At 40.2% G+C, this 25,112-nt stretch overlaps 1 protein-coding gene across 1 annotated transcript in view; it reads left to right on the top strand.

Annotated features, from left to right (window-relative positions):
* The first annotated feature begins 481 nt into the window (after positions 1-481).
* GNAQ (G protein subunit alpha q) overlaps positions 482-25,112 on the top strand; it is a 312,081-nt gene continuing 287,450 nt past the window's right edge. Inside the window, exon 1 of the mRNA XM_031014551.3 lies at positions 482-1,196. Within this exon, the coding sequence (XP_030870411.1) occupies positions 1,061-1,196 (136 nt within the window). The 5' untranslated portion in view covers positions 482-1,060. The remainder of the gene's footprint in view (positions 1,197-25,112) is intronic.

The raw sequence follows: 25,112 nt of genomic DNA, 5'->3' as shown, positions 1-25,112 counted from the left end.
GCAACGGCGGCCGCCGGCTCGGGCTGCGCGTCGGCGGCCGGGTCCGGCCCCGACTTCGGCCGGGGGCGGCCGTGACTGCTGCGCCCGCGGACTCTGCCGAGGGTGCGGGAGCAGTAGGCGTCCGCAGAGCCCGCGGGGGCCGGCCCAGCCCGGGAGCCGCGCGGGCGAGGCGAGAGCCGCACTGGGAGGCGCGCCGCGGCGGCCGCGAGCCCAGGAAAGCCTTCGAGGAGGGGCCGGGCGGCGCCGCCTCCCGGCTCCCTCCTCCCGCGCCCGTCCCCTCCGCCTCTTCCCCCTCCTCCTTTCGCCGCCGCCTCCTCCCTCCCGGATCTGTGCTCCAGTTCAGAGAAAGAAGAAAATGTGTGTGTGTGGCGAGGGGGAGGGCGCGCACTGAGCAGCCGCTCCGCGCCTGGCAATCGGGGCAGGGGGTGGGCGTCTGGCGGGGGCGGGGGCGGGGGCGGAGGCGGAGGCGGAGGAGCGCGCGGTTGCCGGGCGGGACGGGAACCGGGTCTGCGCGCGAGCCGGGCGGTGGGCGCGGACAGGGCCGAGGGCGCCCGGGAGCCGTGTCAGGCGGCGGCGAGGAGCGGGCGCGCCGGGCGCGGGGAGCCGTCGGCGGCCGCTCGCTGCGGGGACACCCCGGTGGATGAGCTCTCGCCGCCAGGCGCACGGCGTAGGGGAGCCTCGCAGGCGGCGGCGGCGGCGGCGGCGGCTCGGGGGGCGAGGCGGGCCGCCTGTTCCCGGGGAAGGAGGCGCGGGCGTCTGAGCGAGGCCGGGCGCGGCGGCCTTCTCTCACGCGCCCCCCGAGCCAGCGCCCGCCTCCCGCGCCCGCCTCGCTTCTCCCGTCGGCCCAGACCATCCGCTCCCACCGCGCCCCCGGCCCACCTGGTGGCCCCGGCCCTGGCCGCCGCCCCCGCGGCGGTTCCCGGAGCTCGTCCCGGACGCGCGCCCGGGCGGCGGGGGCTCGGCGGCCACCGCTGCCTCGGGGGAGCGAGGGCGGGAGGGTGTGTGTGCGCGCTGTGAGCAGGGGGTGCCGGCGGGGCTGCAGCGGAGGCACTTTGGAAGAATGACTCTGGAGTCCATCATGGCGTGCTGCCTGAGCGAGGAGGCCAAGGAAGCCCGGCGGATCAACGACGAGATCGAGCGGCAGCTCCGCAGGGACAAGCGGGACGCCCGCCGGGAGCTCAAGCTGCTGCTGCTCGGTGAGTACCGTCCGGGGCCCCGCCGGGCCTCTGCGCCCCCAGCCCACCATCCTTGGCCCTGCGGGGCAGCTGCCTTCGGCGCCCCCCGCCCCCCGGCGCCCGCGGTTCGCCCCTACCCTCCCGGGCGCGCCCCCGGCCACTGCCTTCACCCGCGCGGGGGCGCGGGCGCGTTACACACAGACACACACACACCGACACACACACGCAGCACAGGGGTCGGGGCTGCCCTGCCCGGTGCCTTGGCTTGTTCCTTTTCGTGTCCCTGAGGGCTGTGCCTTGTCTGCTGTGCATCTGCTAAATGGCAGATACTCCGACCAGAGGCGCGGGGGTGGAAAGGTGGGCAGAGGGGTTGAACTTCCAGTGTCGTGGCCGCGGCACCCCATGGGGTGGTGGCGTGGGGAGCCGTGTGTGTGGCCCAGCGGGTGGCGAGCGGAGCCGGGGCACGTTGGGGGATGGCCTGCGGTGGAGTGGCCGGTGTGCATCCATTATCAGTGCCTTATGGGGGCAGGAGGGAATGGGGGAACGGTGGGCAGACTCGCAGCTGGATTCCCGGAGCACTCATGGTGAGGAAGCCAAGTGGTTGGCCCTCCAAGGAAAGGGTCTGTGTACTGGGGGCGAGGCGGGAGGGCAAGCCCAAATGTGTCACACAAGTGCTGTTCTCTAGCCACCAGACCATCGAAAGGAGGGAGCCTAGAAGAGTTTCTTGGCCAGTGGATGGTGACAGGCGTTATTCTCGTCTGCACCATTCCTTCTAGATAAAGATGAGGGTAGGGGAGCGTTGTGCTGTGTGGTTGTTGACAGCGACCGGTATCTTTTGTTTAATGAGGCAACCTAGATGTAGGCCTCAATTCACAAGTTACTACCGAAAACCAGTGCAGTCTCTCAGTTACTCTCTTGGCAACAAATAGAAACCTTTTGTTTAAAACAGATAGCATTTTAATATCTCTGGAATCTGGGCTAGAAGGAAAAACGGGAAGCATACAGGAAAAATTTCCCTCTAGTCTTGAAAAAAAAAATTCTGCTTCAACATTAAGTTAGCAAGAAAATGCCATTTCTCAAATAGAAATTTATTGATGATTATCTCTGGGAGGATGTTCAGAATCAAGCGATCAGGGTTCATATAGAAGCCACAGTGACAGAACCCTGAGCTATTGTGGCAGGAAGAGCAAACAGCTTTGCAGTAACAGGCCTGAAAAATGTCTGCACTTGTGTTCTGGATATTTGCATGTATAATAAATGTGTTTCTCAAACATTTCTGTAAGAAAAGAATATTGTACTGTTAGTTGGTGTTTGTGAGAAGCATGCCTTTTCTTATCTTGAGCATTCCATTTGCTGGCTCAAGGAACCAATTGCCTTTGGGAATGAACTGCTTATGTACTGGATCATTTACAAGCAGGAACAAAATATACTGATCACACACATAGTTACTAATAGTTAATTCACATGACATGCTTTCTTTATGTCTTCATTTTGAAACTCAATTAGATAAATGTGCACATGTTTATAAAGAGCAGAAGGCAAAGCACTGGATGAAAGAGTTGGGCTTAGGGGAATGAAGCCAGGGAGGAGGCAAACTGCAATTGGAAAGTAAAGATTTTTTTTTTTTAATTCTCATTTTGAGCTACTTCTAATGGCTGAAAACAGGCAGTTGAATGTTTTCTGAGTTCTCAAGTTTGAGAAGAAAATAAAGAACAAAAGAAATATATAGAGTGTTTTAAGTGTATAATTAAGGGGAAACGCACGTATTTTAGAGAGACTTGTTTTAAGAATTGTGTTTTTTTTTTCTTTTATTGCCCTGTTGACAGTCTTTGTTTCTGTTTAACTGTGAACTGGGCAGTTGAGGTCTCTCCAGCCAACCCTATTTGCCTGAAAATTGACAGCTCTGAGTTTCCCAGCAGCTAAGAGTTAAAGCCCAGGGAGTTTCTCAGTGGGCCTAGGTTTGAATGTCTAAGGGAAATACATTTACATGGATGCTTAATTCCATACTGTGTATTTAAATAACACTGTGCTTTTAAAAATGAACTTGGAGATAATTTTCTGAGAAAAAGTGTAAACCAATTTTACTGCTAAAGTGGTGGTAGTGTGGAGAACTTTTTTTTCCTCTTATTAGCGGAACATCATGCAAGAATTGCTACTGCTTCATGTTCTTGGTATGTTGCTTTTGCAACATGAATACTACAATACTTACACTATTTCTGTAGTAATATACGCTAAATGTGGATTTGTGCGTGCGTGTATGTGTATGAGTGTGACTTCAGGAGTTTTTGAATCCAGGACGGTTGATTTCAACAAGGAAGTTATTAGGGAGGGGTTTCATTTGAGGAATTCCTGATTTGCTGCTTTGATGAGTACACTGAATGTTCTGGTTCCTTCTATCATTTAAACAAACCTATCTAGAGGAGATTATAAGATGTATCCATTCACAGTTTAAAGATCTACTAATATTTTTAACTAGTTTATGGAGGAATAAGTATTTTGAAATGAAAATCAATATAAAATTGTTTTCAGAGTAAATTTTAGTTCAAGGCTTGATACCATTTTAATGGAAGAGGATTTGTTTGACAGGGATAAAAGTGGGTACCCTTGCATTTGCTCATGTAATTATTTACTTTTGTATATTAATAATATGGAGACATTTAAAAAGACAATTAGTGGGTACCTGACTAGATGAAAGTATGGCAGTAAAATTTGGGCTATTTTGATTTATATTCGGCAACTATGCCAGTCTTCCAAATTTATTCCGTATGCTTATATATTATATATTTTTATTTTAACTTTAGAAACGTGAACCCTGAAATCTACCACTATAAGAATATTACGTTAAATTTTGAATTATTTTCTTGTTGTCTTTTAACTTATTCATTCTTTGAATTCATTTATGTTAGTGTTTGACACTCAAAACTTACTCTTTGTATTCTATGTAGATATACAAGAGCATACTTCATTTTAACTTGGTTAATGTTTTTATATATTTTGTAGGTATAAAGCACATATTTTCTTTAATTGATTAATTTTCATGAATATTCACTAAATATTTCTGTTGGTGGTACATAGACAACCTCATTTAATATAATTTGTAAGTCTGTGTAATACAAGTGGCCTTGAATGCCTGCTTCATGTTACATATAGTTATCCTGAAATTTTTTTCAGTTCCTAGAAGAAACATTTTTTTCCTGTTAACCTGTTCTTATTTTACACGTTTTTGAAGTCTTTTACTCATTAGATCTTAATTATCAAATAGGAAGATTTAGTAAACCCCTTTAATTGATTGAATTATCGCTATTGAAACAGGCAAAGTTTAGGCCAGTCTTTTTTTTTTTTTTTTGAGATGGAGTTTTGCTCTTGTTGCCCAAGCTGGAGTGCAATGGCGCGACCTCACTTCACTGCAACCTCCGCCTGCCAGGTACAAGCGATTCTCCTGTCTCAGCCTCCCAAGTAGCTTGGATTACAGGCATGCGCCACCACGCCCGGCTATTTTTTTTGCATTTAGTAGAGCTGGGGTTTCAACATGTTAGTCAGGCTGGTCGCGACAGGCCAGTCTTAAATGGAAGACCTTAAATGGTCTTGGTCTTCTGAACTGAATTTTATATATGAGCATAGATTTTCTTCCTGTTGTACACTGCAAACATGAGAGTAGAGGTTGTGTCTGTTTTGCTCACTATTAAATCCCAGCTTCAAGCACAGTATCTAACTCGGAGAATGCTCTCAATAAATATTGGCTGAGTAAATGAATTTATTTATTACCCTCCTGCTAGAAATTAGACCAGACAATAATGAATCAATGTATAGAAACATAGGAATATATAATGTTTTTATCTGTGGCAGATAAAATCAGGATCTTAAAAAAATTGTGTGTAACTCTTTGAGCCAACTGATTATAAATGCATTCCAGGATAGGAAGTGTTAATGTAAGATGTTGCATCACACATTGAACCAGTGTATTACAGTTCTGTACTGGATGTATTTGAGAATGGTAACAGTCATGCTTAAAGTATGAAAGTTTAAAGAAAAGAAAAACCATTCTATATTTTTATTACTTTTTATTGTGTAGAGGCTAGTTTAACCCTCTCATCTTTTTTACCGTACATTTTTCTGCATGGTACAGGGCTCAGTGAATTTTTAATACTCTGTAGAGCACAGGTGATGACTGAATGGGTGTTTGTGATTGACTTATACAATAACGTGAGGAAAACCACCATAATTAAATACAGAATTTCAGGAATTGCAGTTAGAACATTTTTAATATGAAGGATATGCATTTGTACTGAAAGCTATACAGTTTTAGACCAAGAAGGGGCTTGGAAGGCTGGAAATGCTGTAGCCACTTGAAGCTGTATGGGGAGTTAATTTCTACACATCTGGAAAAGAGCACGCTTCCCACTGCTCCTCAGTAGGGTTCACTGGAGTGGGTATGTTGATTGCCTGAATTAACCTAGAGGTCAGTGCCATCTAGGATGGTGACTCAGAACCATTGAGTGAAAGCCTTGATCTAAGTAACCTCAATAATAGCAGCTCCCTAAAAATAGCAAAATATGGTGTTTATGAGACTGCTTTAAGGACCAACAGGTTTTATTTTTTGCTACTCTTTTAGCTTCCAAGTGTTGAATATGTTTCTGAATGTCAGGATTTATTTGGATACAGTTCCCTTTTTTGTTGTTGTTGAAACAAAGTACTTATAGTTTATATCAGAAGAACAAAGGGGGAGCATCCCTCATAAAAATCAAAACTGTGGCTCTGACTGTATAACAAAGCCTTCGGAGTAAGATTTTTGCATTGAACTACGTAGATTCATCGTCTGGATCTCCATATAATGTCCCATCCTTACCCCTATATGCTATTTCTTCATATGGCAAATCTGACACAAATTAAAACCCTGCTGAACAGTGAAAATATTGCAGGTTTATCTATTCACATATTCTAAAGTAAGTTTAGAAAGGAGAACCAGAAGACTAATTTAGTAGCCATTTTAATATAAATAAATTTGATAGAATCTTTTTCATTAAAAAAGAAAACCATCTCAGCTCTACTTTAGGAGAAATGGCTTATGTTCAGTTTTCAGAAGTGCCTATTAAAAACAGTTACGATTTTTATTACCCATGAATTTTTTAGGACCTGAAACAGCCTTTGCAGTTGTGAGGCTGCGTGCTATGCTAAACTTAGCAGAAAAAAGGAACAGATTTTTCTTTATGATCCAGGCACACTTAACACTTGAAAAGAAATTAACAAGATTCTGTGAGGAAGGTTTTGATTCCAGCATTCATATTAATTTTTCTTTTAAGGGGAGTTATTCGTTCTGTTAATATTAGTAGAAATGTTGATTGGATGTTGTAGAGGGAAAATAGGGAGCTCAAAGGGTACATCTTGGAAGAGACAGAAGCCATTTTATAAGGAGGTTAGGATTGCTTTCTCCCTGAGAAGGTGGAGGGAATCTGTTTCCTCTGTACTGGGTTGAGGAAAATACAAGTTTGTGAAGCAACAAATTTAAAAGTCAAATTTCCTGGTTGGAGTGGGAGGCAGTCACATTTTTCAAAGGAAAACTTTTGTAATGCCTTTTAAGTTATGTTAAGATCTCTGCAGACTTAATCCTAGTGAAGTGTGAAATAGCAATAGAAGGTAAAATGTGCGATTGTTGGTAATTAAATCTGTGGCAATAACTGACTACGGTAAACCGTGAACGTTTACTCTTGTTCTGCCGAATGGAGTAACATTAAAGAAAGAGCTGCTCTCAGATCCAAACACTGTTTTGTGTGAATAGCTGTTACTGATAAAATTATAGGAAGTTGTTCAACAATCACCTTTGATTTGTTACATTACCAATATGTAAAAAATAAGATTATAGGAAGTTGTTCAACAATCACCTTTGATTTGTTACATTACCGATATGTAAAAATCTGTCTGATTTCTCATCTAACATGTAGTAAAAAGGACCTAGGCATACTGATGAAATGAGTTAACACATCCTAGGTGGTCATGAATTTGGGCTTTACAAACAAAAATAAATGTCCATGTTGCAGTGCTGAGAATCCCAAATTGGATTAACTATACAGCTCTGTTGTTAACCTTTAAACATAGCCATAATCAGTGCAGAATATTTTGTTAAAAGCCTTTATGGTTAATTTTAAAGAACAAAATTAGTATTATTTAAAAATCAAATTATGAAGATATCTCAAATCCATTTTTTCAACATATACTTGTCAGTTATTAAAAAATACTTTCTCTAATTTTTTATTTTTTTACCAGGCGTAACTTAAGAAGGAACAGTTTCATGCAGAATGCTAGTCAAATGAACAAATATGAGCGCCTACTATGTGCCAAATAATGTGCTGTGTGAGATGCTCCTTATGTCTTATTTGCCAACAGGAAAGACTAAGCACTTTGCACAGTTCTTGTATTGTAGCTGATGTCCTCGTACTGACATGCCCTTCTGACTTTATCCTTCCTGGCTTTGGCTTTTCTATTGGGTCTTCATACACAGAAAGAGACAAAATAATCTGAAGGCCATTGTAGGAGCTTCCTGGGGATCACAGGACTGGGGAATGCGGATGATTTTACCTTGTGTTTCTAAGTGGATTGGAAGCTCCGTGAAGGCAAAGATCCTTGCTCTTCTATCTTTATCGCAATTACCGGTGATTCTATTATCAGTAACTAGGGATGTGTGTGGAAAGCTGGATTCCAAAAAGAATGGAGGGTAATCGGAAGAAGTGAATTTAAATTCCCTGCTTTCTTCTAATAGGCATCATCCATATGTTCTCCATTTTCCACTCCTCTTTGCTGTTTTGTTGGCCACCGGGGGCACAGTGAAAGGAATTCCGTTTTAAAGATGGAACCGTTTTTGCCTTCTTGCCTTCCTCTCATTTGTTCTCTTGGGACAGCGTTTCGGTTGAACATTCTCATATTGTTTCCAGTTAAAAGCCAATAGCAATTGATCCAGCTGTTCCAATGGAAAGCTGTTACACACACAAGTTCTTTGAAATTTGACAATCTGTGCACCTTTATTACAGGATTAATCATGGATTGTGAACAATATGTCTGCTTTAGAAATAAAATAGTTGTTTTCAAGTAATGGATTGTGGTGCAGTTGGGAACGAAAATGTTACTAATGCCATTATAGTGTGTGTGTGTGTATATACACACACATATCCAGTGTGTGTGTGTATATACATACATAATTGACCCACAAATTAAAGAAAAAGAGATCTAGCCAGACTTTTTGGCTCTGTTACCGGAAGCGAACAGTGATGTTTAGACACATAGTTACATATATTTCTAGGAGATAGCCTCATTTTTTTCCCCTTTGGAAAACTGAAATCATGAATTAATTGTGCTTTCCAAGAATTTTTTTTTTAATCAGCATCACTTGCTAAAAAATAGAAATAGAATTTTTTTTCTTTTTTTATGTTGAAAAATTTTTTTCATTTTTATTGTTTCTTTTCTACATTTTCTTTTACTGTAGGGGCAACAGGGTGATTGGTGAGATCTTCTACCACCATGTATTTACTGGTAACTGCAGGCATCTAGTTGCTTCTAAAGAGGAATGCTTCTGTGATTTACCCAGTCACTTTTCAGTCTACCAGTGATTTCTATAGCCCCCCTACCCATCCCTTTCATGTGAATACCACCCACCCATTTAATTCCTCATCACATCTTTCTTAAACAGTTGCTAAAGAGGTTCCTCAGATTCTCTGACTTGCACATTTCCTTACGATTTAGAGAACTTCCAAGTTGGTGCTTCTGTGAGACATCATGTGGCTGTGAGCTGGTGAGAGGGGAAGTTGGGTGCTTTAATACATTCAAAGGAAGGAATTTGTGAGTGTGTGTTTAGGCGATGATTAACTTTCTTTTGCAATACTTACTCTGGTCCGTAAAGCAAAAATAAATTGTTACTGAACACAATGTAAAATTCTCCTTCCTTTTCCAGAGGGCAGGGACTTGAGATTGGTTCATGATTACCAGCAGAGAGTTAGTGAGCCAGTGCTGGATAATCTATCACGGACCAGTGAGTTTCAGAATCGGATGCAGTGCGTATGCTGGAAGGGGAGAAGGTGCTGTAGGCATGTGTAGGCATCTTCCTCACTTAATGATTTGAAAACCCTCTTCTCAGTGACTTGCAAGCCTTAACATCTTTTTCTGATTGTATTTCCATACAGATAGTTAAGGGTGATTGCAATAGCAGTGGCCTTTACTTTTGTTATACCCAATCAGCCTGAGTACATTTTTGTGGTGGGTTTGTTTTGGTATTTTCTTGCCATGTGAATTGATATTTGGGACCTGCGCTTTGCAGAGCTCCTTCATTATAGTATGCGTTCTTTCTGCAGATGGCAAATGCAATTTTCCTCTTGTCCTAGAGAGATGACCCATTTCCTGTGACTTGTTCTAATAATACAAGATGACTTTAATTTTTGTTCAGTTTGCCTTTGAAAGATTGCCAGGTTTAACTCTCTTGTCTCTGTAACTCTTGTGATATATTTTTGAGCATTGGTAAGACATGTAATAATTTAAAAACAATGGCAGACTAATTTTGTGAAAGTTTTTTATTTTTTATTTTTGGCTAAATAAGCACCTTTTATGGCTGTGCATTTTGGATTCGTTACATATATCTTTTCTAAAATCTGTGACTGAAAATGGGGTGAAGTATTCCTGCCCTGCTTACTGAATCTTTTTTTCCCACATAACTAACCTCAGGGTATTTTGATGATTTGCTTTTTCTATAAAAACCTGTAGAATGAGGAGATTGCACCAGATGATCTCTAAGGACCATTTGAACTTTGAATTTTTTTCTCCTTCCCCTTTGCAGCTTTGGCGTCTCGGCCACTTTCTGCCCAAACTCACCCCTGGATGAGGGGTCTAAGCTTGCTGCCGTCTCCAGCGGTGATGGGCTCTACTAGGAGGCATTGCCAGGTCTGGTGGGCTCCTTCGGGCTGGCCTGGCTCTTCTCTTTGACCTCTGTAATAACTCTGAGTGCCCTGCAGTGGGGAGCACTTTGAGGGGGGCCTGTGAATGAAGCCTTAGCAAGTCTGTCCAGAGCTCCCCTGGTGCCGCCTGGCATGCTGCTGATAGTTTGCAATGTCTTCACAAGAAATGGTATCAGAAACCTCCTGTCATATCAGCATGGGTCTCTTGCTTCCTGCAGGAAGGGCGATATCCTGGGAGGCACAGAGGTGGAGCCCGAGAGACGCAGTGTTCCAGTGCTGCTCAGCTCGGAACTGGGTCTTTTCTTCCGTATCCTCAAGCAGCTTCCTTTGACTTACTACTTCTTTTTGTTTGTTTTTTCTTCATTGGGCTTTAAGCGTTGCTTCTCTTTAGTGTATGTGTGACTGAAGCCAAACACAACATTGCTTTCCCTTTGCCTGCAAATAATCTTGTTGCCCAAGCCCATCTCTGCCATTTTCAGTGACAGCTGGCTGGCCAATGAGCCTGAGCACTGGTAATGCCCAGCAGGGCACATCTAGGGGGCTGCTTTATATTTGGAGCTAGCAGGTCTCTTTTCTAGGGCTTTCCAGGAAAGATTTAGAATTAAACATTGGATGGATTTTGTGTGTTCATTTCTTTTTCCATCACTGTGCCTTTATTTTCTTGGGGCTTTCATTAAAACCAGAAAAACAGATAATGGTAGAAACATCTATAGCATGCATACAAAGAAGTAAAAGATTTTTATAATTTTTTGCCTTAAAATATATCTAATGCTATGGCCTCTAGCCATTCTCAGTTGGTATGACCATGATCAGAGAAACCTTAAGAAATCAGCTTTGCCAGGTGTGGTGGTTCACGCGTGAAATCCCAGCACTTTGGGAAGCCAAGGCAGGCAGATTGCTTGAGCCCAAGAGTTCGAGACCAGCCTGGGCAACATGGTGAGACCTGGTCTCTACCAAAAATACAAAAATTAGCTGGGCGTGGGTGCCCATGCCTGTGGTCCCAGTTACTTAGGAGCCTGGGTGGTCAAGGCTGCAGTGAGTTGGGATCGTGCCACTGCACTCCAGCTTAGGTAACAGAGTGAGACCTTGTCTCAAAAAAAAAAAAAAAAAAAGCAGCTTCCTGTGTCCCTCATTTGCATTCTGGACAAAGACTCTGTGGCCAAAGAAAGAGCAGCTGGACTCTCATGCTAGTTCTGGAGAAACTGTAAGAAAAGCTTAATTCCACTGGAGGTGCCAGGCAGGCAGTGGGCCTAGGAATCTAGGCCCACTTTACTCCTGGCCCAGGGCCTTCTCCTCATCAACTTATCAGCGTTGGGCTTCCTTACCTTGACCTCACATTTGCAGTTGAATGAGTGCCAGGGAAAAGAACAGACATAGGGTAAAGTAGAGTAGTAGGGAGTCCCGTGGGGCTTGGAAGGTCAGAGGGTGTTGTTGCCAATAGGGGTAGCGCCGTTGTGTCTTTGCTGGGCTCTGGAGAGAAGGAGAGAAGAGCAAAGGAGAGGTGCCTGATGCCTTGGATTGATGTTCTCAATCAGGAAGAGCCAGACCAATGCTGCCTCTTCTGGCCGCCTCCACCATCCTACCACGTGTTTTCATCCTCATTGTCACATCCACTGTGCCCTTCCTCACCCAGATGGTGGGTTGGGAGATGAGCAAGTAAGTGTAGACGCCTTGGTGGAATGGGAGTAGTTTGTGTTGCATGTACTCATTCCTGTCCTTTTGTTCCCAGAGGTGGTTAAATAGGTGAGCATAGAACTCTCATGAAGCTGTGTCCCGAGAAAAACCCTTGACAGAGTATAAAGAAAATTTGCAACATGTTTCCTCCATGTTTTTTTTTCTGTCAGCTGTTTCAGGTGATAGAAATGCATCTATTACTGTTTTGAGAACTCTGCTAATCCTGTGATGTGTTATGAGATGTCTCTTGAGACATCCTTGCTCAGGAAATCTGCTTTTGCTTGGCTTGCATCTCCTATAGTAAAATGGCTCTCAGTTTCCCACGGCAATAAATAAATAAGCAACAGCATGAGATATTCTTGCCAGGTAGATTCATGCAAAGTGGAGGCGTGTAATGTAGAAATAACACCTTTTAGCTGAGAAAAGGCACCTATCAATTGGATGTATTCTCTTGTGTCTTTTTCATGTTCTGGGCCATTACATCCAAGCCTAAGAGCAGACTTTTTCCCTAGGATTTTTAAAGGTTCCTAAAGTCTCTTTTCTTTCTTTCTTTCTTTTTTTTTTTTTTTTTGAGACGGAGTCTCACTCTGTCACCCAGGCTGGAGTGCAGTGGCGCGTTCTCGGCTCACTGCACCCTCTGCCTCCCAGGTTCAAGTGATTTTCCTTCCTCACCCTCCCAAGTAGCTGGGATTACAGGCGCCTGCCACCATGCCTGGCTAATTTTTTGTGTTTTTAGTAGAGACACGGTTTCACCATGTTGGTCAGGCTTATCTCAAACTCCTGACCTCAGGTGATCCACCCGTCTCAGCCTCCCAAAGTGTTGGGATTATAGGCTTGAGCCACCGCACCTGGCCTAAAGGTTCCTAAAGTCTCTTTCTAATTATGACTGACATTCAAAATGAAGCTGCATATGTTTTGGTTAATTTGAATAATTTTTAATAATTTGAGAGAAAAACTCAGTAGTGCAGAAACAAAAGGTACTTGAAATGAACCTTTATATTTTTATTTATCAATTACTTCCTAATGGTCCAAGAATTAATGAATTGGCAAGCACTATCTCCTATTGGAGTCAAGTTTGGCTCTGACATGGAGTCTGGAGGTGGAAGGTTCTTGCTGTCTTTCAGAGCTAACGAATGGGTGTCCTCTGAACATTCTACCTTCTCCTGTTTTGCCGTGGGTTACCACCTAAGATGTTATCCAGATCACGTTAGAAACGATTACAAATTTTGGGCACATACCACTTCTTGTAGTAATGAGTCCCATGCATTTTCTCATCTTATATGGGAGAAAATACCTGTATATTGCTTTATCATTTTCAGAGAAACAGTTTGTGTTTCCTTATCCAATACATCTTGGTAAAGAGTGGCATTTTAATGGAGGAAATTATAGGACTTCATCAATATTTCTTTAGGGAAATCCTGATTCCAAGTATATTTTCATGAAAATCACTAGCTCTGTCCTTTGAGAAACGCATTTTTTGTAGGGCTTTCTACTCTAGGCCATGCTTGTTATGAGAACAGATTCTTTTGCAGCGGGTGGAAGGATGTTTCTAAACCCCTGGAGTCTACCTATGAATTGCTACTCAAATTACAATGTATCCATCTCAGAATTAATTAATGTGTTGTGCATGCCTAGTCCTTACTTGTGGGTTGACACAATGATTTCTATTAAAAATATTCTTTATGTTTTATACTATAATGTATCCTTAAGCAGTATGCTGTGGCCTGAATTTACGTTGTCTTTTATTCTCTTTTTGGAATGAAATAAGAGCACTTGAGATACTGTCATTTGGTGGTTTGGTTGTTTGTAAAATAGTAAAAAAAAAAGTTTGGTAAGGAGAAAAGCTATTGTGCTTAATAGACAGTCCAAGTTTGAGTCGAGAAGAAATGTTTATTTTCTTCCACTTAATGTTCTGACATTCTTAAGAAATACATTATGTTGTTTTCATGCTAGTCTTTGAAAGAATGACAACCCACATTCTGTTATTTAATTACATTATTTTTTATAGCCTGTTTTTCAGTGATTTTGAAATTTTACAAATAATGCAAGTTTTTTTGCACAAAATTTAATAAAACGTTTTAAAATGTATTCATAAATTTATCAAAAATATACCAGTCTAAACTAAGAACCATGCTCTCTTTTTGCACATTCCTTTATAGTCTGTTTTATTTTTATGTTTTTTACATAGATGTGATCATACTGTACAACTTAACATTAGGTTGTAAGCATTTTTTATGTGGCTATGTAGACTTCGTATTAACATTTGAAAAGACTGTATAAGATTCTTTTGAGAGGATGTATATTGTTTACTTGTTTACTCTTTTTTTTTTTGTACATTTAGGTTTCTCCCAATGATTTCATTTTAAAAATAATGCTGTGATGAAGTTCTTGGTGGAGATAGCTTTTTAAAACATGCACACACATAATTTTGTTAGAATAGATTCATAGAAATGTTATTTCTAGGTCTGAGGATATGAAAAATTTTACAACCTTGGTTATACACACCCAAAACATATTCTGAAACGATTGTATACAGTTTCCAGCATCATGAACAATATTATTAGAATATCAGTAAGTTAGGAGGCAAAAATGGTACATAATTCTAAACTTCGCATTGATCATTAGTGAGAATGATCATTTCCCCATGTTTGTTTCTAGTTGAATTGCTTCTTTTGTGAATTGTTTCTTCATTTCGTTTGCCTATTTTTGAACTCCAAACCTACAAATGAAATTAGCCTTTTGTCATTTTTATTGCCAAAAACTTAACCCCAGTCTGTTGTTTTCCTTTTGTTTTGTATTATTTGATACAGAAGTTTTTAATTACTATCAAGCCAAAACTGTTGATCTTTTGCTATTCTGTTTTAAAATAAAAATCATGATCTGCTTTAGATAATCCATGAAAGCTAGATTTACTGCCATTGTTATGGGCAAAACTAGATTGAATGTAGTGTGTTATACATCTCTGATGTATGGTTCTTTTTCTTTCAAAATGAAGGTGAAATGTACATACAAGTTTCAGTGTCACAGATGACACAGCATAAGCTGTTCTATGTGTAATTGGATTTTTTTCATTCAGTAATATGTAGGATGTCTTGCCATGTTAATATAAATCTTTTGGATCATATTTATGGCTTTTTAGTGTTTCCTCTGTGCATTTTGAATCATACAGTGCTGTGATGCAGCTAGTTTGTACCTGCTCACGAAAGCCAGTTTTGAACATTTTTTTGTCTCAACTTTACATTTAGTGACCGAACTTTGGTAGCTTGAAATCAGACATGTTGCTAGGGTTTACACCACAGAAATTGGCAGATATAGATTAGGGCTTACTCCCATCTCTGGAAGAACTAATTGTTAAATATCAGCACAGTACCATTTATACCTGATACCTTTTAATGAATATTTACTTTGATTCTATTAAGAAAATGTTATAATCAGTGCTACAGTGAACATTGTTGGGTATTTTTGCACGCTGTATGATTCTTTTCATGCACAATTTTTAGAGTTTGATTATCAGCCGTTTTGGTCCATAACATAACATAACGTAACGTAACACAACACATAACAGTTTTAGCTGTCCTTGGATTATGTCTATTTAATGGGTAAAAAAAAAGACATGTCTTTGTTGTGTTTATTTGCATTTTATTGAATCAATATTCATTTTACAGTTTTTATTTTCTAAACTGCTTACAAAATATACTAACAGAATTACAAAATATGCCTACAAAAATAATTAACAGATGCCTGAACTTATCATTTGAATTAGATTTTCTATCACTTTTAGCTTTATTTCTGTATTTCTTTCTTTTTTTTTTTGAGACAGAGTCTTGCTCTGTCGCCCAGGCCGGAGTGCAGTGGCATGATCTTGGCTCACTGCAACCTCCGCCTCCCGGGTTCAATCAGTTCTCCTGCCTCAGCCCTCTCGAGTAGCTGGGACTACAGTAGCTGGGACGCCTGGCTACTTTTTTGTATTTTTAGTAGAGACAGGGCTTCACTGTGTTAGCCAGGATGGTCTCGATCTCCTGGCCTCGTGATCCGCCCAGCTTGGCCTCCCAAAGTGCTGGGATTACAGGTGTGGGCCACTGTGCCTGGCCTAATTTATATATTTCTAAAACTTTGATGGTTTTCTTTATGGAAGGATGGAGTGCCCTAGGACAAATATCTCCAAGGGGGAAAAGAACAGAACTGATAAGATTAAATGATAGGTTTGGCTATATGCAGAATTGTTCTGAAGCGCAACAGTTTTAAATGGTGATGAGGTCCAGTTTATCTGTGAGAATTGCTTCTGCTTTTTGGTCTCATATGGAAGAAACCATTGGAAAAATCCAAGGTCACAAAAATTTACGTCTCTTTTCTACTAAGAGTTTTGTAGTTTTAGGTGTTACACTTTGAGTTGATTTTTGTATGTGGTGTGATGTGGGATTTCAACATAATCCTTTGCGTGTGAATATCCAGTTGTCCCAGCACCATTTGTTGAAAAAAACGTATTCTTTTCTCATTGAGTTGTCTTCACATTCTTGTTAATTAATTTTTCTTATCTTTATTACTTTTTTCTTGCAATTTTTCTAAGTTTATTTTTTACTTTTTCTTGAATTAAAATTCTTAGATTATTTTAAAAAATACTTTCTCAATTTGAATTAGTAGTGTTTAAGGCTTTGCATTTTATTACATGTCCCTATGTAGCATTCTTATCCTTTTACAGATATTCTAAAATTACAATTTTTATTTTTGTTTTTGAACCAAGATTGTTTAATATAGTTTAAATTTTTCAAGTGGTTGTGGTTTTTTTTCAACCTCAGTTATTTATTCTGAGATCATTTTGATAGAATGTGGTCTGTACTGTTTCTACTTTTTGGAATTTATTGTAGTCTAATATATATAGTCAATTTTTGTTTTATGGGTACATAAAATGCATATGTGTGTATGTCTTAAAACCATAAATATATGTGTATTATTTAATTTTATGACTGATATTTGCTGCTAATCTGCTTCCTTATATTGTGTGTGAATCTGCCAAGTACTGAGAATTCTGCAGAAGTCTTCCATGACTCTGGTGTTTGTGGCAGTTTCTCCTATTCCAGAAATTTTGCTCTATGTAAGTACAGTTATGTGTTGCTTAACAATGGGGATACCTTCTGAGAAATTTCTGGCCAGATGATGTTGTTATTGTGTGAGCCTTGTGGAGTGTACTTACACAAATCTAGATCGTATAGCCTACAACACACATATAGGCTATGTGGTAAAGCCTATTGTTCCTAGGCTGCAAACCTGTAAAGCATGTTATTGTACTGAACACTGCGGGCTTTTGTAGCATAGTGGTAAGTATTTGTGTATCCAAACATATCTTAACATAGAAAAGGTTCAGTAATAAAAGATAAAATATGATACACATAGAGCGCACTTACCATGAATGGAGCTTGCAGGCTGGAAATTGCTCTGGGTGTCAGTGAGTGGTGAGTGAATGTGAGGATCTAGGACATGACTGTACACTTTTGTACAACTGGCAGCTTGGTAGGTTTGTTACATAAGTATTACCACAAACATGTGAGTAATGTGTTGCATTATGATAGCTACGATGTCAGTAGGCGATAGGAATTTTTCAGCTCCACTATAATCTTGTGGGACCACAGTTATTTACGTGGTCTGTTGTTGACTGAAACATTGTTAATGTGGTGTATGACTGTACTCTTTTATGAGGTACCTAAAAAATGTCGATGAGAATTAAAATTTTGTCATTACTGCATTACCTTTTATGTAAGTTAATGCTATTATATCTTGAACTCACCATCGTTATTAATATTGTTCTGTTGTTTGCACTTACTTCATGTATGTTTCTCATTTATTTTCAACTATTCTTTGTTTTAGCTACCCTCACAAGTTTGTTTTGTTTTGTTTTGAGACGGAGTTTGGCTCTGTCACCCAGGCTGGAGTGCAGTGGCGCTATCTCGGCTCACAGCAACCTCTGCTTCCTGGGTTCAAGCAATTCTCCTGCCTCAGCCTCCTAAGTAGCTGGGATTATACGCGTGCGCCACCACGCCCAGCTAATTTTTGTATTTTTAGTAGGGGGGTTTCACCATGTTGGTCGGGCTGGTCTCGTGATCTGCCCGTCTCGGCCTGCCAAAGTGTTGGGATTACAGGAGTGAGCCACCATGCCTGGCCTAAAGTTTTTGTTTTTTTAAACCTCAGCCTGAGTGAGTCTTTTCCTAAAATAGTTGAGTTTATTCTTGTTACACTTGATGTATGATGAATAATGTTAGGGTGTATTGGCGACTGATTTCTGTTTTCTGATTCTTTCTTGATTTCTTGCAGCTACCCCTATTCCTCCTCCATTATTTCCTTTTCTCTTTCTCACTCCTTTGGAATTTGTATTGGGTTTGTTGTGCTTTCCACACTGATAATTTGAAAGGTATGTACTCTGCTTTTAATTTTACTGTTGGTAGCCTATATAACTTTTAGTAGTCATATTCAATTTATGTTTCTCAGTTTATCATCTTCAGAGATCAAATGGTATTGTATGTCCCTCCCCTGCATGGGAGGGAAATTTTTTTCACCTATACCAGGGATCATCAGCAAACTTCAAGGGTTAGATAGTAAACATTTTTGGCTTTTGGGCTATATGGCTTCTATTAGAACTACTCAACTCTGCCACAAACAGTTTGTTAATAAATGAGTATGGCTATGTTCAAATACAATTTTATTTACAAAAACAAACAGAAGCAGGATTTGGCATTCTGGCAGGTATTTGCCAACCTCCGATTACTCCATTTTCTGCTTTTTGTGGTATTTTATTTGCGTGTATTAACTTTTTTGTTCCTGTCTGTTATAGACAAATTAGCAATACCAGACTTAGAATGGTTCTCTAAATCTTCGTGGTTAGTAATAACATCAACACATTTTATTTTATATATTTATTTTCTTGATAGTCTTCTCAGAGGCAACATTGGATATATCAAATGATAAAAGTCTTGTTAGAAATGAGTACACATGGACGCAGGAAGGGGAACATCACACACCGGGGCCTGTTGTGGGGTGGGGGGAGCGGGGAGGGATAGCATTAGGAGATATACCTAATGTTAAATAACGAGTTAATGGGTGCAGCACACCAACACGGTACATGTATACATATGGAACTAACCTGCACGTTGTGCACATGTACCCTAAAACTTAAAGTATAATAAAAAAAAAAAGTCTTGTAAGAAAAACATAAAATTGTCAATGGCTAAGGGCATCTTTCTGAAGTCTAGGATTTATTGATGGTTATTAAAAGGCTAAGCATAAAATTGAAATTACCTTAATTTCAATATAATATGAGTATTTGTGTCAGATGGAAGGAGAGGTGTTTATGGTGTTCAGATCACTGCCTCGTTCATTGCTCTAACTTACATTTCCTTTATTCTGTTCTTCCTCCTGATTACAGATTCCTAGCAATTCACCTATATCTGCCCTCTTAATCCTGAAGTAGTTTGCTCTTCTTTCCACTTACGCCCCCTTTCTTCACTGTCTTTTGTCCATCTCTGCTAGCATCAAGTTAATATTTGATCTTGCAGCCAATGTGATCTTTAATGTTTTGAAAGTGATTCTGTAGTAGTTTCTCAAATTTCATACCTAGAGTTTATTTATTTTCACACTTTCTAAAACTCTTAGCCCTTTGATTTCATATTGAATATCAGGGATGATCACAGGGAATCATTATAATTAAACCTAAGGAACCTCATTTAAGTATATTGTCATTTATCACTTATTCTGTTTTCCTTGAGAAATTGTGTACATATATGTATATATATATATTTGTGTCTGCAATTAAGATGCGTATTTAGCATTAGTTCTGTGTTTAAATGCTTATCACCAAATATTTCTTCTCTCAATTTAATTATATGCTTTTATTTATTTTTATCTATGAGTTGGCTAGATTATACCTTCAGATAGGTTTTTAAATGATGGGTCCATGGGTGATATATTTCCTGAATTCTTGGGTATTTGAAAATACCTTTCCGAGGCCAGGCGAGGTGGTTTACACCTGTAATCCCAGCACTTTGGGAGGCCGAGGCGGGTGGATTACAAGGTCAGGAGTTCGAGACCAACCTGGCCAACATGGTGAAACTCTGTCTGTATGGCACGCACCTGTAATCCCAGCTACTTGCAAGGCTAAGGCAGGAGAGTCACTTGAACCTGGGAGGTGGAGGTTGCAGTGAGCTGAGATTGTGCCATTGCACTCCAGCCTGGGTGACAAGGTGAGACTCCGTCTCAAAAAAAAAAAAAAAAAGAAAGTGCCTTTCTGTGGCATGCACGTATTAATAATGACTTGCATGGGTATAGAATTCTTGGATTAGACCTCTTTTTTACCTACCTTGCTTGCCACGTAGTAGATTTTTCTCCATTGTTTCCCAGCAGATAGATTCGATAAGTCTGTGGCCAGCCTGAATATTTTTTCTTTGTGATTTGCTTTTTTAAAAATTTGGTTATTTGTTTCTGTAACATGAAAGCTTAACAACGTATCCAGGTTATGCTTCAGTGTTTTATAATTTTTGTTATTTATCTTGAAGCACTGAACCCACTCCATCTCTATAATATTCTTTCATTTCAAGGATCTTGCCTATTTTATCATTGAATTTTTTTTAATATTCCACAGGAATTGTTTTTCTTCTTTAGGTACACCAGTCATTCATAATTGAATTTTTGTTGTTTCTCTGCCAAAGCTGTTAGCTTCCATCTAATTGCTGTATCTCTCCATTATTTGTGTGGTTTGCCCAAATCTCTTGTCTGCAATGCTGATTTGGCACTGTTTTGAATATAAATGTCAAGTGCCAGTAAGTAGGTGTTAAATGAATGAAGTACCTGCTATCTCTTTGATGCTTCAGATTCATTTTTAAGTTCTGCAGTATTATTGTTTTTTCTCCTTATTTCCTTTCTTAGTTCTGACAATTTTTGTTTCATTTTATTTTTTAGAATGTCCTATTTCAACAATGCACGTTTTGTTACATTTTCTTGATATAGTGCAAAGCAATTATAGTCCATTTTTTCTTCTGTTTTCTAGAGTAAACCTTTCAAAGCATTCTCCTCATTTTTCTTTTGCATGTCCTTTGCCTTGTCTTCATTTGTGCTTAGGAATGTTCCAAATTTTGTCTGGCCCTAGTATTTGTCCAAAAATAGGGTGGGTGGAATCTCATTGACTTCCTTCCCTATTTGTCTTGGGTCTGTTTGTATCTTTCCCTTAGCACTTGAGCTGGAGGACTGGAAGATGATGGTATATATTCTATTTTTAGCTGTTCAGTTGTCTGAGTAGAGTGGTAGGGAGGGCTCTCTGGCAGTGGCTGTTATGAACTTTGCTTCATCTCACAACTGATTCTGTTTGTTCCTTCTCTTTTGAGTGAGCCAGCCACTTTGATGAGAAGTCATTCAGAATGGAGCCTTGCTGTTTTTGGGATTTTCTTGCTGTGCATCTATAGGGTCTTTTTCTCTGCGTTTCTAGACCACTTTGCAAAGTAGTCTTGCTTTTAGCCCTCAACTTCTCCAGTAAATATGTCAAGTCAGAGGGGAAAACAGATCTGTTGGCTATGTTGTTCCTCTTTAGCCCCTTCATGGCTAGAATAGGTAGGAATGTGAGTTCTAATTAGACATTACATGTTCCTTGAAGTTGGGGGACATAAGGGAGTCTTTGAGAACCTTTGCCACTTATTTCCCTCAACATTGTACTGTTTTTACAAGCAGAAGAGCTGTGTGTAGACTCAGCCGCTTCTGTTTGGTCCATTTGTATTACTTCTGGTTGATAGGTCCGTTGCTATTATTAATGTAGATAAGATTTTTCTTATCTACATTTTTTTTCTTCTTGTTCATCTTGAGGGATAGAAAGGAAGTTGCTGTTTTTAGAGGGCTGCCATCTTTCCAGGAAGTGTGCTTTATGAGTCTTGATGACTGTAATTAACACATGTGAAGTCTTTCATAGAGAGTTATAATTATAGAATCTCAGTTAAGAATGTGCTTTAAAGTCCAAGCATGCACCCCATACTTGAGTGGCCTCTGTGACATCCCCAATTTGTCGTTAAGTCTGTTCCCCTCTAAATTCAGTGATGAGAACATTATCCCCCAATTAATTCCATCTTCAGTCATCTATGTTTATTAGAAATCTTTCATTGAGCTGAAATCTGTCCTGTAACTAGCTTCAGATTCTATTCCTGGGGAACACGGAGAGACTGGAACCCACTGGAACACATCTGTTTCTCCCAGTAATTGAAGTTGGCCTCATGACACCCTTGGGGATGGCTTTCTTCCTTTTATGAACCATCATGAGTTCTTGCCATCATTTCTCATAAAGCAGGAATGAAATCTTGTTCCTTAATATCCTGATTGTTCTCATCTTTTAAAAATTACCTGTAATGAAACGCAGCACTTGATGTGTGCCTTGATGAAGTCAGAGTAGATAATTCTGTCTTTCCTCCCTGACATTCGTGTGACTCTAGAAATCTTTGTGTTTTTGTCTAAATAAATTATCCCAACAATTACAGCAATTTTAGTGCAAAGGGCACTCAATAACTTTCTCTACCAGTACCAGTTCATGTTTGTTTCATTTTTCTTGATACAGCATTGCACTGCTAGTCCTGTTTTTGATCTGTGGTCATCTGTGATGTGTACATAGTCTTCTGCATTTTTCCTTTTCCCTTTATCATGTATTTGCTTGGAATTTTTTTCAATTCTGAGAGTTTTTACTCCTATTGAATTTCATCCTAATTCTGGGAACATCCTTCCAAGATCAGATTCATTTAAACTTTATTCCCAATTTCTGGCATTTGTAATTCTACCCTGTTCATTCTCTAAAGGAAAGTAGAGGGACCTGTTACAATAAGATTTGTAGTTAGATCAGGGAAAAACAACTATTTTTGTTAATACTGTCAGTAAAGATAGGGAAGTTTTTAGATTTCAAGACAGATTGCCATAGTCTGTCATTCTGTATCTCCAGTTGATTCCAAGTCCTTATTACTTTGTTGTTTACTTACTTAATGGGCATGAAGCCAACAATAGGCTACCCACATTTGACTTCACCACTTGTGTTGGTATAAAAGGGAATAGAGAAATCGAGAGAGAGGGACGTCTGCTCTTCCTTGACTATGGCACACTCTCCTGTCGTAGGAGGAAATCAGATTGGCCTTCTGGAGTGGGCTTCTCACATGTCGCAGCTGTGGTGGTGGTGGTGGTGGTGGTGGCAGGTGGGAGGTGGCACCCCTGGCAGTGCACATTGTTGGTGAACTGTTTTAATCTCTCCCGATAACCTGAAGTTTAGGTTGCCAACCAGTTGATAATAGCCATTATTGTTAAGGAGAGAAGGAGTATTTTCTTTTTCCTTGTTTTCTGTGAATATTAATTTCCATGTAGAAGTAAAAGGATATTTAGGAAAAGTAAACTTCATTTGGTACCTATTTACTTTACAGCCAAATAGGTTTAATCTCCGTTTACCCTTCTCCTAAGGCAGGTGGTTCTTAAAGAGAGAAAGCCAACTTAGAAATCTGTATACTTTATTTGACAGTATGCCCACATTTTTAGCAATAACATTAGCTAGTGTCAATGTTTAAATTTCTTCTTTAAGAAATTCGATAGTTGGCTGGGCGCAGTGGCTCACGCCTGTAACCCCAACACTTTGGGAGGCTGAGGTGGGCGGATCACGAGGTCAGGAAATCTAGACCATCCTGGCTAACACGGTGAAACCCTGTCTCTACTAAAATACAAAAAATTAGCTGGCTCTTGTGGCATGTGCCTGTAGTCCCAGCTACTTGAAAGGCTGAGGTGGGAGAATCGCTTGAACCCGGGAGGCGGAGGTTGCGGTGAGCTGAGATCATGCCACTTTACTCCAGCCTGGGCAACAGAGTGAGACTCCGTCTCAAAAAATAAAATAAAATAAAATAAAATAATAAAATAAAATAAAAGAAATTTGATAGTTAAGTGAAAGTTGTATTATTCAGTGTATATGTATGATTATTTAATGTAAAATAAACTCAGTTTTTCTAGTTGGATGGTGGGGGTGGTAGCGGGGGGGAGTTGATAGTAAATAATTCTGGATATTCAGCAAGAAATTGAGAAGGGATCTTGCCCTCCCTCCTTTTATCCCACTCCCTTGCCCCCATTTCTTAATTGAGTCTGGCCTGAGCCCATGTGGCTGGCCAGCACAGGTGAAAGGCCCTTCTTCACAGCAGATGTATGATGATTCCTGGACAGTGGTCAGGATATTGCCTTTTTGTGGAACTTTTAACAGAAAAGGTGACTGAAGGTTTGAGCATGTCCCCTTTACAGGGGCCATCTTTCCCCCACCTGTGTAGATGTACATGGGTCTTTCAGTGGCTCAAACAACACACCTAAGTGTCCTTGAGTCTCACCTTATTGTGAGTGTTGCTTGTAAGCAGTGTTGTCACTAAATTTATTTCTTCTTTAATTTGGTAATTTACCAGAATATCTTCTTTTCTAGCCTCGATGATTATAGCTCGTTGAAATGCCGGAAGTCATTTTTGATTTCTTCTCTCTCGCTCATGAGAATTATTCCAAAAAAAATTTTGGCCTTCACACCAGTGTTTAAAAATTGTTCTGTACCTAGGTTTACAGTGGGGGTACACCGTCTTAAATCTAGTTAAGGTTAACAAGATTTATATTCTTTTCTGGAGAGTTCAGTGTTGGAAGCCAACCTGAGTTTTTAAAATGTGCTGACTGCATGTGGATAAATTACAGCCCTGTTCCCAGATGTGTGGGATCTCATAAGATAGGGATTGGATGGAGAAGTATCCCTGATTTGTCAAAGTGCTAGTCTAAGAGAGCTGCCTCTGTTGTAAGTATACTGCTTGTGTAATTTCAATGATCAAGATTCCCTTTGAGAAAAAATGTGGTTGTACTGACATTTACTTTGAGCAAATGAAGCATAATTCATATCTGTTGAAATTGAAATTAATAATGCATGGCTATGGCTATGTGAGTACTTTTTTCAACCTTCTTTGTATGTTCTTGCATATAAATTTTTAGAACCCGTGGTAAATCAGATGGTGCAGAGGCTGTTTGATTTTTTTTTTCTTCCTTGTTTTCTAGTGGGTGGCTTGCTTGAGCAAGGGAATGCAGTGAATAAGTTTATCAGCATTAGAATCTGTGTTTATGAAATTATATCACTTATTAAAAATTAAATATTTTAGTCAAGGTTTTTAAGTGTCCTTTGCAAAAAAAAAAAAAAAAACTTTTAGATTGCTCTTTACTTGTTCTTTCCCAGCTGAAAATGAAAGATAAGGGACAAATATTAGTATCAATTCTTTTATTTGCATGCCTTTTCTCTAATGGTTGTTCCTTGCCTTTTGGTCCTTGTGTAATG

This window comes from Gorilla gorilla, chromosome 13 (assembly GCF_029281585.2).
Source record: "Gorilla gorilla gorilla isolate KB3781 chromosome 13, NHGRI_mGorGor1-v2.1_pri, whole genome shotgun sequence".
In the NCBI taxonomy this organism is placed as follows: domain Eukaryota; kingdom Metazoa; phylum Chordata; class Mammalia; order Primates; family Hominidae; genus Gorilla; species Gorilla gorilla.
The sequence above is the reverse complement of the archived record's forward strand: the minus strand, read 5'-3'. Positions and strand labels throughout refer to the sequence as shown.